Source organism: Ictalurus punctatus, chromosome 13 (assembly GCF_001660625.3).
Source record: "Ictalurus punctatus breed USDA103 chromosome 13, Coco_2.0, whole genome shotgun sequence".
NCBI lineage: Eukaryota > Metazoa > Chordata > Actinopteri > Siluriformes > Ictaluridae > Ictalurus > Ictalurus punctatus.
In genome coordinates, this window is record NC_030428.2 from 14,359,081 (window position 1) to 14,374,730 (window position 15,650).

Below are 15,650 nucleotides of genomic sequence, written 5' to 3' on the forward strand. Positions count from 1 at the left end.
TGAAGCCAAGTCAAGTGATCATGAATTGTGGCTTTCCCCAGTGGAGTCGAACAGCCTGCTGGTGTAAGATATGCTGGACCATGACTGGCCCTGCCATCTACTGCAGGACCTTGTCTCCCACTTGGTACACTTTGGTGGCATCCTCACTTTGCATATCCTCTGAAAGGAATCAATTCAGGATTAGAATTCTGATTTCACATCACATGTGTAAAAATCAAACATGAGGCTAAGAAACTGTTGCACTTGCCACAAAACTACTGTAACCACTTTTCACAGAATAGCCAAACACACTTCTGCTGTCTGGATGTATTACAGAAAAAAATAGGCACAATATTAGTGCTGTAGTCAAGTTAATAAAAGAAGGTAAATACTTTATGCAGTAATGGAATAGAGTTGAACAGTTGAACAAAACAAAAAAGAAGAAGGAATCATGACTTCTTTACAGTGTTAAGCTCAGTAGGCATAAACAGGCATTCCCAAGTAGGCATATTTACCTCATATACTGACAAATGCAACAACCTTCATCATCATCATCATCATCATCATCATCATCATAATAATAATAATAATAATAATAATAATAATAATAATAATAAGAGAAGAAAAAAAGTCCATTATTCATGTAGCTCTTTAATTATGTGCAGTATGCATATAAATATAATTACTGAAAATATATATAAAATTGCAGCTATTTTCAAACCTTCAAAAGAAAGCTGAAAAAATCTAAAAAGCTAACTGTTCATCTGCATCTAAATTTAACTTGTATTTAAAGACAAAATATGTACAGACAGTCTCTTGAAGTAAAATGCTAATTCAAAAGAAAAGAAAGTGAATGCTCTAATTTAATTAAATGATTAATTAATTTTAATTAATTTCCAAGGCACAGGATGGCATATTTGCACTAACAGTAATCATAATAGACTGTAACCTTGCATATCTTATGACGGTCATGTGCTCATATGCTAAGAAGACCACGCCACCTAGTGGACAGTTGGACCCCACTGGGTGTAATACTGCACACCCTTGGCTTTTTATTACGGAGTTGAACAAATTTCGGTGACAAATGTATGTGTTACTCGAGCTATGAGTAATTTCAATGCACATGCAAATAAAAGTGAGTTTGTGTCCAGTTCCTTGCAACTTGTTTTAATGAGAAATAAAGACAAAAATAGCAAGACTATAAAGACAGTTATAAGACAGTTATAAGACAGTATTTGTTAAATATAATCAGGAATGGGACCAGCTAAAAAAAATGTTGTGCGGTCAGATATGAAGCTCGTGTGACAAAAAAGGCCAAAGTGATTAACCGTCCACTTTATTAGGAACACATGTACATTCATGCAGTTATCTAATGAGCCAATCGAACAAATAATCGAGCAGATAAGAGCCTCAAATCATGTTCGCATCAGACATCGGAAGGAAGAACGACGTGATCTTTGTGACTTAGATGGTTGTGATTAGACAGCTGTGACCGTGGCATGGATGCCAGATGGGCTGGTTTGAGTATTTCAGAAACTGCTGATCTCCAAGGAACAGAATAGTGCAGGTGTACAGGTGTTCCTTTTAAAGTGGACGATGAGTGTATGTTTCCGACACAAACCCATGAGGCAGCTTTGCCCGTCATATCGCTATCTTCCATGGTAATGGTCATGTTGTAAGAATAAAAGAGGTCTTTTATTTTGGTGAGTGAACAGCCGGTTGTCTGATTTGTCTACCCGGAAGACTTTATCACTATTGCCGTTTTTAATTGGTCGCTTCAGACCGGATGTCTGGCCATTCTGCATTTCTGATTGGTTAGCTGTGTACGTACGTGTCAATGGCCATGTAAACGAAAACTGCCTGATAAATCACATTTAAAAGCGCGTTATGGATATGTAGTGTATCTTATAGTACTTCTATATATTTAAAAATAAATAAGTACCAGGAAATTGAGGATAATATGGAGGTAAAGTGAAGGTTGGGGTAAATTTAATTTCGTGACAGTGCATTGATGTTTTGAAGCTTCACTAGCCCAAAATGCTAACCACGCTATTTCAGTAATGTTAACTCTGAATGCTTGTGTTGTCAGAAGCTTTCAAGCTTTGTGTATATAAGTCAGCTGTCATAATTATGTTTGGGATAATAGCTACTTTTTTGGACTACTTTTTCACTTTGTTGACATTCGACATGCTTAACACCATAATGTTAAAGGAACTTTAAAGGAACACTTTTTTTGTCATTTCAGAATATTCAAAATCTCCCTATTGACATTCACACCAGCAAACTTCTTGGTAAGGCTTAAGTCTTATTTATGTGAAACAAATAAAAATGTACACCCATCTGTACATGCATATACAGTATCTGCATACGTTTGTTTTCAGACTGGCTGGTGGACAGGAGACACTGTTCTTTGAAATGGCAGAATGCAGTGATGGTGATCAGGGAGAAGATCAATGCTGCTCTCCAGGACATGCCAGAGAACGAGGAGATCAAACAGCTGCTCATGGGCTCATGTCAGTCCCTTTTAGGCTGAATCTACTCAAATCTGATTCGCATATGCAGCTGTTTTTGATATCTTGCGTGTGTGATCAGTTACATAACTGGCAGGGTTGGTATGTTAAAGAGAAAGAAACACTGAATCAAATTATAACGTGTGGCATGCATTGGGTGTGTTGAACACATTTATATTTGGATGTTGCTTATATTTATTGATTCATTCATTCATCTAATTAAGTGGTTTATCCTGGTCAGGGTTGGTTGTGATGAATCGATAGCTTATTCTGGGAACACCGGACACAAGGTGGGAATACACCCTGAATGGCATGGCAGTCCATCTCGGGCATTATGCATACAAACATTCTGTGAATAGTGTCTGCATCCATATTCTTCTGGAGATTTCACAGCATACACATGTTTTATCCATTACCATGGGTTCATCATTGCCTTCAGTAAAAATATTTTCTTGTGTCAATGCAGATATTCACTATTTCCATTGCCTAAGGATAGTGGAAATACTGAAGGGAACGGAAGCCTCATCCAAAAATATATTCGGCCGGTATTCATCACAAAGGATGAAGGTGATTGCTTGCCTTTAATTAGTCTCTGTGTAACTACATACACATAAGTCACATTTAACTCATACTTTTTTGTTTATCAATAGGACTGGCAAGAAATAGTGTCCTTGTATGAGAAAGATAATGTGTATCTAGGTAAGTGAGGATCAAAGTGGTTATTAAGTGGATATTCTGTGTATGCCGTATTTGAACACTGGTACAGGACATCATGTTTGTGTTTGTGCACATGACATCCTTCTGTGTGCGTTTAGTGGAGCTGGCCAGTCTGCTGAGCCGCAGTGTAAGCTACGAGGGCCCTGCTTTGAGGAAACAGGTGGCTAAAGCACAGCAGCTGCAACAGGAGCTGAGCAGGCGGGAGCTGGAGTGCCAGAGTGGAGCTGCAGATATGAGGGAGCGCTACTACGCAGCGTGCAAGCAGTACGGCATTACGGTGAGCATCTACTAAGTTCATGCATTCTCTGAGAACCTGGAGAACTATATTAAGTCACCACATAGGCATATAGAAAATAAAACGTTCCTGAATTTATACCGTGTTTGAGGGTTAGAATTTAATGGAATCTATAAAATAATAATAAACAAATAAAAACCTTGCAAATACTCCTAGGATGAAGTCAGTAAGATGAATGAATATATATATATATATATATATATATATATATATATATATATATATATATATATATATATATATATATATATATATATATTATATACACACACACACTCTGTTTCTTCTTGTTGTATTGGGCCTCATTTATCAAGCCGGATATGAACAGATTTATTTTGTAGGAGCATTTATACAAGAAATTTGGTATTCATCAAAATCTCATGATTTTGTAAATTATGCTTCTGTATGAACTTACACATAAGAAGACTAATTAATGTTACCCTTGATTTCGCCTTTAAATCATATCATTTGTATGGATTACTGCACTTTTTATATATCGGTTATACTGTCCAGTTTAAATTTAATTTTTATCACGTTTACAGCAGACGTGACTTCCAGAAGCACTTTGGAGTCTCTATCAAAAACATCCTCATGCTAGTTCACTATGGGGATTTAAGATCAAGAAAAGGTTGTGAAAAGTGGTCATTTTATGTCATTTGTATTAATTAACGAATAAGAAAAATAAAGAAAGCGAGCAAACACAAACGCATAAACTAAGGGCTCTGTGACTTTGACCGTGGCGTGATTGTTGGTGCCAGATCGGCCGATTTGAGTATTTATATAACTGCGGATTTTCTGGGATTTCTAGACACAACATATAGTCTCTACAGTTCACTCAGAATGGTGCTATAAAGAAAAAAACATCCAGTGAGTGGCAGTTTTGTTGACGGAAACGCCTTTTTGATGAGAGAGGTTGTTGACGGAGAACGGCCAGACTGGTTTGAGCTGACAGAAAGACTACAGATAACTTGGATAACCACTCTGCACAATTGTGGTGAGCAGAAAAGCATCTCAGAATATACAACATGTTAAACCTTGAGGCAGATGGGCTACAACGGCAGAAGACCACGTCGGGTTCCACTTCTGTCAGCTAACAACAGAAAGTTGAGGCTGCAGTGCACAGGTTCACCAAACTGTACAGCTGAAGACTTGAAAAACGTAGCCTGCTCTGGTCTCAAGCTTTTACTGAGGCACGCAGATGGTAAAGTCAGAATTTGGCACCAACATCATGAATCCATGGATCCAACCTGCCTTGTGTCAACAGTCCAGGCTGGTGGAGGTGCAATAGTGTGAGGACAGTGTAGATAGTTTTTTCCTTTGTTTTCATGTCGTACCATTTTCATGTCCCCTCACTTCGCACTTAATTCAATTTTCTGTAGTTTGTCTATAGATTTTGATGTTTTTATGTGCTGTTACACTGCCTTTTTTATTGGTATAGAAGTTAGTCAAAATAACTTCCACTCCTGCATTACTGCCTTTTCGTTCACCTTTTAGTAGTCATTTCATGTTTCCAGCCCTCTGTGCACTTGACCTTTTTTGGAGTTTGTGGGTGTCATTAAATGCAGAAGAGTTGTGTTGGGGATGCACTTTATATTTTACAGGTGATTGACATGCATCAGCATTCAGCAACTTTTGTAAATACAAATCAGCATTTCTGAATATTTTGTAAATCCGGCAAAAAGCTTTTTAGTTCGGGTTGGCTTACACAAACATTTACACATTACTGTACTAAAAATTGAGAAATGAGGCCCATTGTTATTAGAAAGTTAGTAAATGTCTGCTTACAAAATCAAATGAGAATTCCAGAACAATAACCCTTTTCATTCAAATGCAAAATTTATTGCATAAGGAGCATTAGAACACGGAGTTGATCCATATTTATTATAATTTCATAATAATCTGTTGTGTAGTTGTACTGAATCCGGAGCTGATCCCGTTAACACTGGGTGCAAGACAGGAGAATTCCCCATGGATACTCCATCAGGGCACTATGCAATCACACATTCACACACTCATTCACACCCATTCACACCTAGGGGTAATTTAGCATAGCCAATCGGCCTACCTGCATGTTCTTGGACAGTGGGTGAAAAGCCACTCGCACATGGGGAGGGCATGCAAAAATCTTCAAAAGGGTCCACTTTTGAACAGTATGTTTTTTGACAAGTAGCACAATGTTGTGCAGAGTTTATTTTGTTTGCATCTGTTCATTCCTATGGACTAAATTGCCGGCATGCTTATTTGCAGGTATGCAATTCATGTATAGGCAAGACCTTCAATTTAGTGGTAGTTCAGAAGAAGTCTGAAGTTTCAGGCAGTTGACTTTATGCTCAATTAAAAGTGAATCAGCTAATAAGAAAATTCAGCAGGTTTATGGCCAAAAGTATGCGGGTCTTTCCCAAACTGTTGCCACAAGGTTGGAAGCACACAATTGTCTAGGATGACTTTGTATGCTTTAACATTAAAATTTCCCTTTACTCTAACTAAGAGGACCAAATATGTTACATTACACAAAGCGCGGTACATGAAGACAATTGGTTGCCAAGGTTGGTGCGGAAGACCTCGAGTGGCCTGCACAGAGCCCTGACCTCAACACCATTGAAAACCTTTGGGATGACCTGGAACAGCCACTGTGAGTGAGGCCTTCTAGCCCAACCTGACTAATGCTCTTGTGTATGAATGAGCAGAAGTCCCAACAACTGCATTCCAAAATCTAGTAGAAAGCCTTTCCAGAAGAGATAAGGAGATATCAACTCTATATTAATGCCCACTGTTTTGGAATGGGATTTTCAGCAAGCATTGTGTGTGTGTGTGTGTGTGTGTGTGTGTGTTGTGGTCAGGTACCCACATACTTATTACCATGTAGTGTATGTCTACATGCATACTGATTTTTACAGCAGTTCTTCCCAAAGCTGCAAATTATGAAACATTGATTTTGAGATAAATAGTCCTAACCAGCACTTGACTACAGAAATGTTTCCCAAGATAACAAATGCAAATTACTTACTGATCTGACTTTCTCAGGGGGAGAATGTGGCGAGGGAGTTGCAGGCCCTTGTTAAGGATTTACCAAATGTATTGGAGGGAACAGGGAGACGGGTTGCCTGCTTAGAGGAAACGATGAAGCTCTACACAGAATTCACTAAGTTTGTCTGCAACTGGTGAGTGGCATCGCTATGACTGTTTAGAAATGAAAGCTCTAAGCAGTCATAGTTTGTGGTGTGTAAAATAACAGTACATCTCTTCCAGTGTTTTTTAGGTTAAATTAGTTTTCATTGACCTGCTTTAGAGTCGGCTATTAAATAAATTGGGATCTTTCATATCTCTTCAGGTCCGAGCCTGTTCTACCTATACTGTCTTTCATTCAACGAAAAGGAAACACAACAGTGTACGAGTGGAAGACGGGAAACATCCCAATGGTTATAGAGAGACCAGTAGTAGAGGAAGCGCCACCTGACACTGTCACAGAGGAAACAGTGAGTAACCAAATAGAACAGTAAGAAACCAAATGAACAGGTTGTCTGTTTGCAAATAAGTACAGAAGTGTAAGTGTGCGCATGTCTGTATTTACTCATGCTCAGTTTTAAACAGATTGACTGGGGCGACTTATGCAGCAATGCTGAGGAGGTGAATTTTGGGACCAAAGTTGAGGAGGGGGTGGACTGGGGCATCACACTGGAGTCTGGAAAAGAGGTAATTCACAAGCAGCTGTTTTGAATACAGTCTCTTTCATGTGACTGTATGAAGTTTTTTTTATTGTAGAACATCACTTTCCACAGTGGCCATAATATGGATGAGTCAGATTTTAAATATTTCTTTTTCAATAGAAGGAAACAAGTGATGGTGGCATTGACTGGGGCGAAACTGAAGCTGCTGCAGTGGAAATCGAAGTTGTTGCTGCAGGCACTGACTGTAAATATGTATTTGCTTTCTATAGTAAATTACACATTTCAAATAGGTATAATGTCCTCATAAGATTAATAACCCAGGCTGGGTTTATAGGTCCTGAAGGTGTTGCGAGAGGTGAGGATGCACTCTCTCTGCTCGAAAACCCTCAGACACGAAGTCAGTTTATCGATGAATTGATGGAGGTACTTCAACTCAACACTAAAACATTATTTTATGACACTTGACTACAATCGGCCTACAGCCGATTTTATGAGCAGCTTAAACTCCCCACATGCATCTCGTGAAAAAATAAGTGCACCCCATGGAAATTGTTGGCTTTTTTTACTTATTTGACAAGCAAACATTTGAAACAGTGTCTATTAATAAGGTGATACACTATCAATTGACACACAAAATTGACATTTTGTAGTAATTTTAACAATTTAAATGAGCAAAAAACAGATCAGTCACATGTAGAAAGTAAGTCCACCCCAACATTTATCACACCTCCAAATCGTAAAATTAAAATCAGGTGCCAGTGATTAGAACCTGCTTAGGAAGTGCAGGTGGAAGCTGTCTTATTTATACCCCTCTCATATCTAGTGTCACATCTGGTGTTCCCTTTGTTATTGAGGTGTGTGGTGTCATCATGCCAAGAACTAAAGAGTTCTGTAAGACCTTCAGGGGAAAAAAAGGTTGTGGATGCCTATGAGTCTGGCAAGGGATTTAAAAAGATTTCCAAATTATTTGAAATACATCATTCCACTGTAAGGAAAATAATCTACAAATGGCACAGATTTCAAATGACTGCCAATTTGACTGTAAATTCAGCCCAAGAACAGACTGTCAAATGCAAAAAGAAGTCTCCAAGAACCCCAATATTTCATCACAGGATCTGCTAGTGAGCCTTTCAACTGTTGGTGTCAAAGTGCAAGCTTCTACAATCAGAAAGAGATTGCACAAATTTGACCTGCATGGAAGGTGTGCCAGGAAAAAGCCTTTGCAAAATTACAGTTTGCCAGTGAGCATATAGGCAAAGACCAGGTCTTTTGGAATAATGTGCTCTGGGCAGACAAATCGGAGAGAGTTGTTTGGCCACAGTAACAGCAGACATGTTTGGTGCAGACCAAAGACAGCTTTTCAGGAGAAGCACCTCATACCATCTGTGAAGCACTGTGGTGGAAATGTTATGGTTTGGGGTTACTTCACTGCCTTAGGGCCCGGACATCTTGCAATCATTGATTCTACTATGAATTCTGCATCATATCAAAGAGTGCTTGAAGATGATGGACGCCATCTGTCCGAAAACTGAACCGAAAGTGTACCTTTCAACAGGATAATGATCCTAAGCAAATCCACCAAGGAATGTCTCAAAAAGAAGAAATGGAGGGTTATGGAATGGCCTAGTCAAATTCAATGGATTTGAATCCAATTGAAATGTTGTGGGGGGATTTGAAATGGAGGGTACATGCAAGAAAACCCTCAAATATCTTGCAACTGAAAAAATATTGCATGGAAGAGTGGTCAAAAAGTTATGCAAAATATCTACAAGAAGTTAGTCCTGCTAAAGGGGGCAGTACTAGCTTTTGACACCAAGCATGTACTTTCTTTTTCCACAGAAGAATATATATTGATATTTCTGTTGAATAAATGAATGAAAAAGCTCATTTTCTTTGTGGTTTTGTTCAAGTATATCAACTTCATTAATTGGCACTTTTTCAAAGGTTACTTTGATTGAATAAATGTTTTCTTGTCCAAATATGTCAAAAAAGCCAACAATTTTCCATGGGCTGTACTTATTTTTTCACATGAATAATATTGTGCACATGTTTTGTCATTAACAATTTTCCAGCTGTAATGGTGGCTTATCTCTGGTGGAAATATTTGCTAGGTTGTGATGCTCTCCTCTCTGTGTCTGACTGCCTAGTTGGAAGTGTTTCTGTGTCAAAGACTGAGTGAAATGAGTGAGGAGGGTGATATGGTGTCCATGAGCCAGTTCCAGCTGGCTCCCTCTATCATCCAGGGGCAGACCCGTCAACATGTGCAGGCCATGCTTTCAGATGTCCGCCACCTTCTGGAAGGAATGACATCACTGCGCATGAAGCATCTGTTCACGATCCAGGCATCACCTCGGTAAGTGTTCATGCACACACTTAATTTTCTCTTGCATTCACAGGTCTACACACTCATCTGATTTGGACCGATAACCTGAATGGGATGTATTAAATGTCAGATCTGGGGATTTACGACTGTTGCCCAAGTTCTGCCACACTCATAAGTCAATTACCATCCTGTGTCAGAGCAAAGAAAATGTAGTGATTAATCTCCTGAATTGAAATGTAAGCATACAGGTATGATTCACAGTAACTCTAAATGTTCATTACTGTGGTTGTGCTTCAGCTATGTGGAGCGTGTATCTGACATGCTGAGGCAGAAACTAAAGCAAGCTGATATTTTGGTGCTGAAACAAGCCTCCTTGGCTGAGCGGAGGCAAGAAGCGCTCGAGGAACAGGCCAAGCTCGAACCTCGTATCGACCTGCTGGCTGCTCACATCAAGGAACTACAGAAACTGGTACCATATTCTATTAAGTATTAAGAGTATATCAGGGAAGCCCGTGATGGTGTATTCTCTTTTTTTATGTTCATTCAATTAAAGAAAGTATTTTGGGTTCTAAGTAAACATTGTTTCTCTGTTGTTGTTTTTTTTCTTCTTACAGATTGAAGCCGACATCTCAAAACGGTATAACAAGCGACCAGTCAACCTTATGGGAGTTCAAGTGTAAACTGCATAGTCCACACAAACATTTCATAAATAAATATTTTATTTCATTAAAATAATTTCTATGGCTTTGAATAACTAAATCAGAAAACAGTTTATTTGCCAATCTACTACACAATGTCAGACACATAGCTGAAACTTATTGTAACATTATACAAGTGTGTCTCTGGATTTTTCTTAGCATGATTTGAGAATCTGATTTACACAGTACACACAGTACCACTTCCCTGAGTTCACAGAGACAAAACACAAAGTGCGTAGACAAACAACGCCAGTGTACATTTGAGGAATTCAGGATTAGCAATCTTACCAGATTTGCACTCGTAAGGTGTTTGTAAATAGTTTGTATGACTTGTAAGACTAATTGACTTGTGGTTAGAAGTGGTATGTCTTATTTTCTCCTAGCTGTATCACTAATCAGTTCATTCTGTAAGCTTTCATACAGCCATGATGCACATCAGCTAAATGTTTTTCAGTAGACGTTTTGAATTTGTTTATAGAACATTAGCTGGTGGTATGAACTTCTTAAATGTGGGTCAGCGGATAGAATATTTAAATATGTTTTATACCCAAGATACATTTTCAAGGCCGTTTGTAGTACATCAGAACAAAGTTGCTTGTTATTTTAAAAGTGCTGATAATGATGAACAGTGTTGTTTTATAGCATTCAGACAGGATTAGGATCAAGGATATCAGTCCTTGTGCATACTTCCAGTGCAACAAAACACTTCCATTTAACCAGCACTCCTCCCACCGAGCTGTGTAAAATCTCCCAGCACCCCTTGGTGCTCTATCACTGTGTCATCTCCTTCTTTGCCCCAGGACTGCCAGCATAATCACATGCCTGAAACACATTATGCTCACAAGATTGAGGACCTAATGGCTATTATCTTGCAAGTGTAGCACATCTCCTGCTCACTAGCCACGAAATGTGTGTGAAAGGATTGAAATTAAGGCTTTTTAAAAAACACTTCTATAGGAAAAATCATTGTTTTCATGGTATTCCACCATGATGTTTAGGCCACATTGACGGTAAGAATACTTTTTTTATCCTTGACAAATAGTATGGTACTTTTCCTTTTCCTTTTGACTTACACTCATCTGTCCCTTTACCACTACCCCTTACTATCTCACACACACCACACTGATGAGGTTTATGATAAGCAGAGGGAATTCACTCTGCCCCATCATTGTCTGTGCTATTAATCAGGCCAGCCTTGCACGTACGCACGTGCATGCACACACAAACCTCGACAGCAGCCATAGTAATCACATCATTTTTCCTGATTGTCATATTCTGTTCATGCCTATAAGCCAGATAATTATCAAAATGCCCACCACAATATTATCCTCATGCTTATTATTAATGGACGCCAGACTAAATTTCTTTGGGTCGCCTGAAATCTTTCCTTCTGCCTTTCATTCTTTTTTTTTTTTTTTTTTTTGCTGCAATTCCCCTTGTCCCTGCAGTGGGCAGATGCTCAGAGGCGCTGGCCAGAGTAAGAGCCACGCTACTGTGGCCCAGAAGACTGGGGTTGCCAAGACAACTGGCCCAGTACCCCTGCTGTTGTCACTCTGCTCGTGTCGCTCAGTCATTGATTACCTTCATCTCAGCAGCTCTCTGCATGCAGCACACATTGTTTTCCATCGCCAATATTCACAGGGGTTTAGTCACACTAATATATCCAGTATCCTGTGTTTCTCTTTCACACAAATCCACACAAGAGAACATGCATGACACAAACAATAGCAGATACTACTTAGCTAATTGCTTGCTTTTTCATCATTTTAATAACAAAAAAATTACATACATAAAGCTACAGTTGAGTAATAAGGACCATAATTTAGTAAGAAATACATTTATGATACAAGGAAAATAATGTTCACACCTTCTGTTATTGTGCAGTGTAGCTACTACACAGCAATTAAATACAAAACATGAAAAATGTTTACAGACTCACATTAATATCTAATCTTATTACTGTGTGTTCTTAATAGTTCGAGACCATCTGATCTTGACATTGATGCTGTCACAATGATGAGGAGCTATTGCAAGAGATCATAACATTTTCAGGACAGTCCGAACAAAATAATTAACATAATTTGTACTGGTCAAGAGCTCTTGATCTCTTGATCATATTTAGCAGTGAATAAGGCTAGTTTGTTTGATGATCAAAAAATTATAATCATCACTGCTAATCAAACATTTGATTTTTGTCCAATCAAATCCAACTGATGGCTACTTGATCTAGGGCTGGATAGACTCAGAGCTCTAGGTTCTGGGCCAGAGAGTGGAGGTTTTTTCCTCAATCTTTTTGCTTCGTTTTGCAGTTTTTGACGAATGTAGCCCTTAATCTCAGCATCAGTTTTCCCAGGAAAGAAATACTGGACGGTTCCTGTAAGAGATGATTATATGAATTAGAGCATGACCCAACAAATATAATGCATAACTGGGTACCCATCTAAATCCATATGGTGCCATACAGAATAATGCTCTTGCACAGGTGCACGCAATATAGTTTTATCATTCCATATAATACAATACAACATGGGCAACAACTGAAACTGCAGAAATAATAGCTTGTACTTAGTATAATCTTTTGGTACATCCTGTTGAAAATGAAGATGTGGGGAAAACATACTCCTTGTAGAATTTATAATCTGCAACCCCAAATATATTGTCATAATTCTAACTTGAGCAGTGTATAAGAAATAGAGATGAGTGTGTTGAGCCTTACTCAGGATGGCCTGCACCTCTTCAGTGGGCAGGGCAGGTTTGGGTTGACCCCTTTTATTATACACCACACCAGAGATTGAGTGGGAGGCCAAACAGTCTCTCTCATACAGTCCACGCAACAGATCATTGGTCAGCTTCTGGGCAGTTGTGCCAGTGTTACACCTCTCCAAAAGCTCAGGTGTGATAAACTAAAACAATAAAAATTACAAAATGTTCCTTTTGTTCAAAGCAATGTACACAACTACCATGAATGATCAAAGATGACAGCTAGACTACTAGTGAACCATGCACAATATGAGATCATAACATTAAACCAAGTAAATGACTGATACCTCTGTGAAGAGACCGTTCCTGTGGGAGACTTCATTAGATTTCTGGGTAAGAGTTTCCTGCTTGACCCACTGCCCATTCATAACACCTGAGGCATACGGCATAGCTGGCATTAAAGCATCCACTTCCACAGGCTCGGTCATGGGGCTGGAGGGAACAGGGAGAGATGTCTTCTTATCTCCATTAGGCAACATCTGGGTCCTCTCGATCAGGGCCTCTAGGTTTTTGGCCAACTTTCCACATGCTTGTGTGGAAACAAGTACAACGAATCATTTTAGACATGTTTTTGGTAAGTTAGAGGCTACTGAAAAAAAAAAAATCATACAATATCCTGGAATGTTGAAAATTTAGTTTTAAACAAGAGGTCTAAAATAGTAGCTTCTAAACTACTTCACACATTCATCAAAAATCGGACTTGCCTGTAAGGCACCGTAGTTGTTCCTTTAAGCTCTCCATTTCCCGCTGCATGCATAGAACCATGGCAATTAGCTCCATCTTCGAATAAGACTGCAAATATTCAGCCTCCTGCTAGGAGAGCAAGCAATAAATCAGTCAGAGCTCAAAACAATTCAGCATGTTAACTTTGAGGTGTGTATGCTGAGCACACCTGTGCCACAGACCTCCCCTTACCTCTGCGGTGGGATGTCCCTCATCAAATCTGCCTGTGGGAGAGCAGTCGAACCCATAGCCCTGTCAGGACAACACAGACACTGAAACTTGGAGTCGTTTCCCCAAAAGGCATAATTAAACTAGGATTGTATTCCTGTCATGCTTTTGGGGGAAACTATTTTAAAGTACTCTTTTAAAAAAAAAAAAAAAAAAAAAAAAAAAAAAAAAAAGGATGCATGTCACTTTAAGGGTTGCTCTTTTCAAACCGCAGTGGAGCATCAAAGTGATGCAAAGAAAGTGTGTAAAGGAAGCTCTTTACACAAGATGTGCTGTGTGTAAGTGATGCCCTCTGTACCATGCTTTTAGACCTATTGTTCTCCATTAGGTAACCGGCATGGCTGCCTGCCCTACCTCACACTACTGCTGCTGCTCTTTCTGCGTTTAAACGCAGAACAACAACAACAAAAAGTACACGAGTGAAAAATAGATTATCTTTAAAACACTACTGTCTTGTCAGACTGCTCGGACAGCCAAAGTGGAGAATTCGGTCGCTCGTCTCAGCCGGCTAATTGTCTCTAAATTCAAAATAAACACTATAAATATTAGTAAGAAAAAGCCCAAACCCTCATGTCCAACTTCTGGAGCCCCGCGGCTGCTGGTGAATTCTCCTCAGCTCGCTCTTTGGCAGCATCCGTTTGTTTTCTCCGTTTCTGCAGCCCGTGCTGTCGGACAGGCGGCTCGTGTCATTCTAATTACTCTTTCATTTGAGACAATATTCCAAGTCACAGCCACAAACAAACAAAACAGGGGCACGAAAAACACTCAAAAAAGGTTTCCATTATATATCTTACGTAGAATTCGTCCAGTTTTTGTTCTTCTTTCTCGTCCTGCTCTTCATTTTCGTAGTCCAGAATCCGCTTGGCTTTTGTTTTCCTTCTCATTTCTCTGCCATTATTTGATTATTTGCGCTCACTGAAACTGTGCCCCCCTCCGCAGAATGCAGGACGCTCCCTGCACAAAGGCGACGAGCAGCCCTGACGCCGGTTTGGCCAGATACCGAGCGGGTAGAGGGAAACTATGCGATTATACTACTTCAGTTCTAACACTCGGCTTGATCCATGGCTCTAAACGGAGAAATCAGACAGTCGTTTTGGAGCAGAACGTGGCACGAGCTCGCCTCTGTGCGTCTCGCGCTTACAGCGGAGATCCTCGTTGATCAACAGGGTGTGCAAATGATCTTTACTCTCTGCACGGTGTGCAAAAAATGACTTAGGATGAGCTTTAATGTGGGACTGGGTTTTTTGGTCCAAATAGGATTTCGTGGCACTTTTTTGTTTGTTTTCACCTGGCTGGTCGGGAAGTTAGATGTGTTCTGAGTGTTCTCTAGTGATCAGGAATAGATGACTGAAAAAGTGATCAGTGCGATGTGCAGGCCAGATCACAAACCAACCGATCGATCGATCCCAGTGCATCACTCTAAACATTAACCAGTTGCACAGTGATACGGATCCAGCATTTACAGCACACAGCCACGGTAATAAATAATAGCTCTAAATTGGTTTTAACTGCAGCTTAAACAAGTGGGTTCTCAACCCCAATCCTGGAGGCCTACCGCCGAGGTTCAGGTTCCTCCTACTCCCAAAACACCTGCTGAGCCTCAAAGTTAATTATCAAGCCTCTCAAGTATGGTCCGGTGTTTAGAAGTGGAAAACTTTCGATTCTGCAGGGTGGACCTCTACCACTGGGGTTGAGAAACTGCCCACAGGTTCCCAGTGTTTTCCTAGAGTACCCCTTTTCCTACACATT

At 39.6% G+C, this 15,650-nt stretch overlaps 2 protein-coding genes across 4 annotated transcripts; one reads left to right on the forward strand and one right to left on the reverse strand.

Annotated features, from left to right (window-relative positions):
* Positions 1–1,787: 1,787 nt before the first annotated feature.
* On the forward strand, positions 1,788–10,227 carry cdk5rap3 (CDK5 regulatory subunit associated protein 3). Its single transcript, XM_017483076.3, has 14 exons — positions 1,788–1,945; positions 2,225–2,270; positions 2,361–2,492; positions 2,956–3,056; positions 3,140–3,188; positions 3,305–3,483; positions 6,526–6,662; positions 6,833–6,977; positions 7,093–7,194; positions 7,329–7,413; positions 7,504–7,592; positions 9,317–9,522; positions 9,790–9,961; positions 10,107–10,227. The coding sequence occupies exons 1-14, from the start codon at positions 1,940–1,942 to the stop codon at positions 10,170–10,172; spliced, it is 1,515 nt and encodes a 504-aa protein (XP_017338565.2). The 5' UTR covers positions 1,788–1,939; the 3' UTR covers positions 10,173–10,227.
* Positions 10,228–11,922: 1,695 nt separating this feature from the next.
* Positions 11,923–15,607, reverse strand: si:ch211-194k22.8 (uncharacterized). Of its 3 annotated transcripts, none has more exons than XM_017483082.3 (7): positions 14,696–15,607; positions 14,468–14,566; positions 13,866–13,925; positions 13,655–13,760; positions 13,238–13,479; positions 12,907–13,093; positions 11,923–12,564 (listed from the first exon to the last, which is right to left on the reverse strand). In XM_017483082.3, the coding sequence occupies exons 1-7, from the start codon at positions 14,783–14,785 to the stop codon at positions 12,368–12,370; spliced, it is 981 nt and encodes a 326-aa protein (XP_017338571.1). In that variant the 5' UTR covers positions 14,786–15,607; the 3' UTR covers positions 11,923–12,367. The 3 variants fall into 3 exon arrangements, with proteins under 3 accessions (XP_017338571.1, XP_017338570.1, XP_017338572.1); XM_017483081.3 differs by having other exon boundaries at positions 13,655–13,763; positions 14,696–15,606; XM_017483083.3 differs by having other exon boundaries at positions 13,655–13,763; positions 14,468–14,601; positions 14,696–14,790.
* Between the last annotated feature and the right edge of the window lie 43 nt (positions 15,608–15,650).

Coding starts and splice junctions, on each gene's coding strand:
- cdk5rap3 (XM_017483076.3), top strand. Junction 2,271..2,360: donor TCACACCAGCAAACTTCTTG/GTAAGGCTTAAG, acceptor GTTTGTTTTCAG/ACTGGCTGGTGGACAGGAGA. Junction 2,493..2,955: donor ACAGCTGCTCATGGGCTCAT/GTCAGTCCCTTT, acceptor GTGTCAATGCAG/ATATTCACTATTTCCATTGC.
- si:ch211-194k22.8 (XM_017483081.3), bottom strand. CDS start 14,785: ATGAGAAGGAAAACAAAAGCCAAGCGGATTCTGGACTACGAAAATGAA. Junction 13,926..14,467: donor TCCAGAAGTTGGACATGAGG/GTTTGGGCTTTT, acceptor TTGTCCTGACAG/GGCTATGGGTTCGACTGCTC. Junction 13,480..13,654: donor ACAACTACGGTGCCTTACAG/GCAAGTCCGATT, acceptor TTTCCACACAAG/CATGTGGAAAGTTGGCCAAA.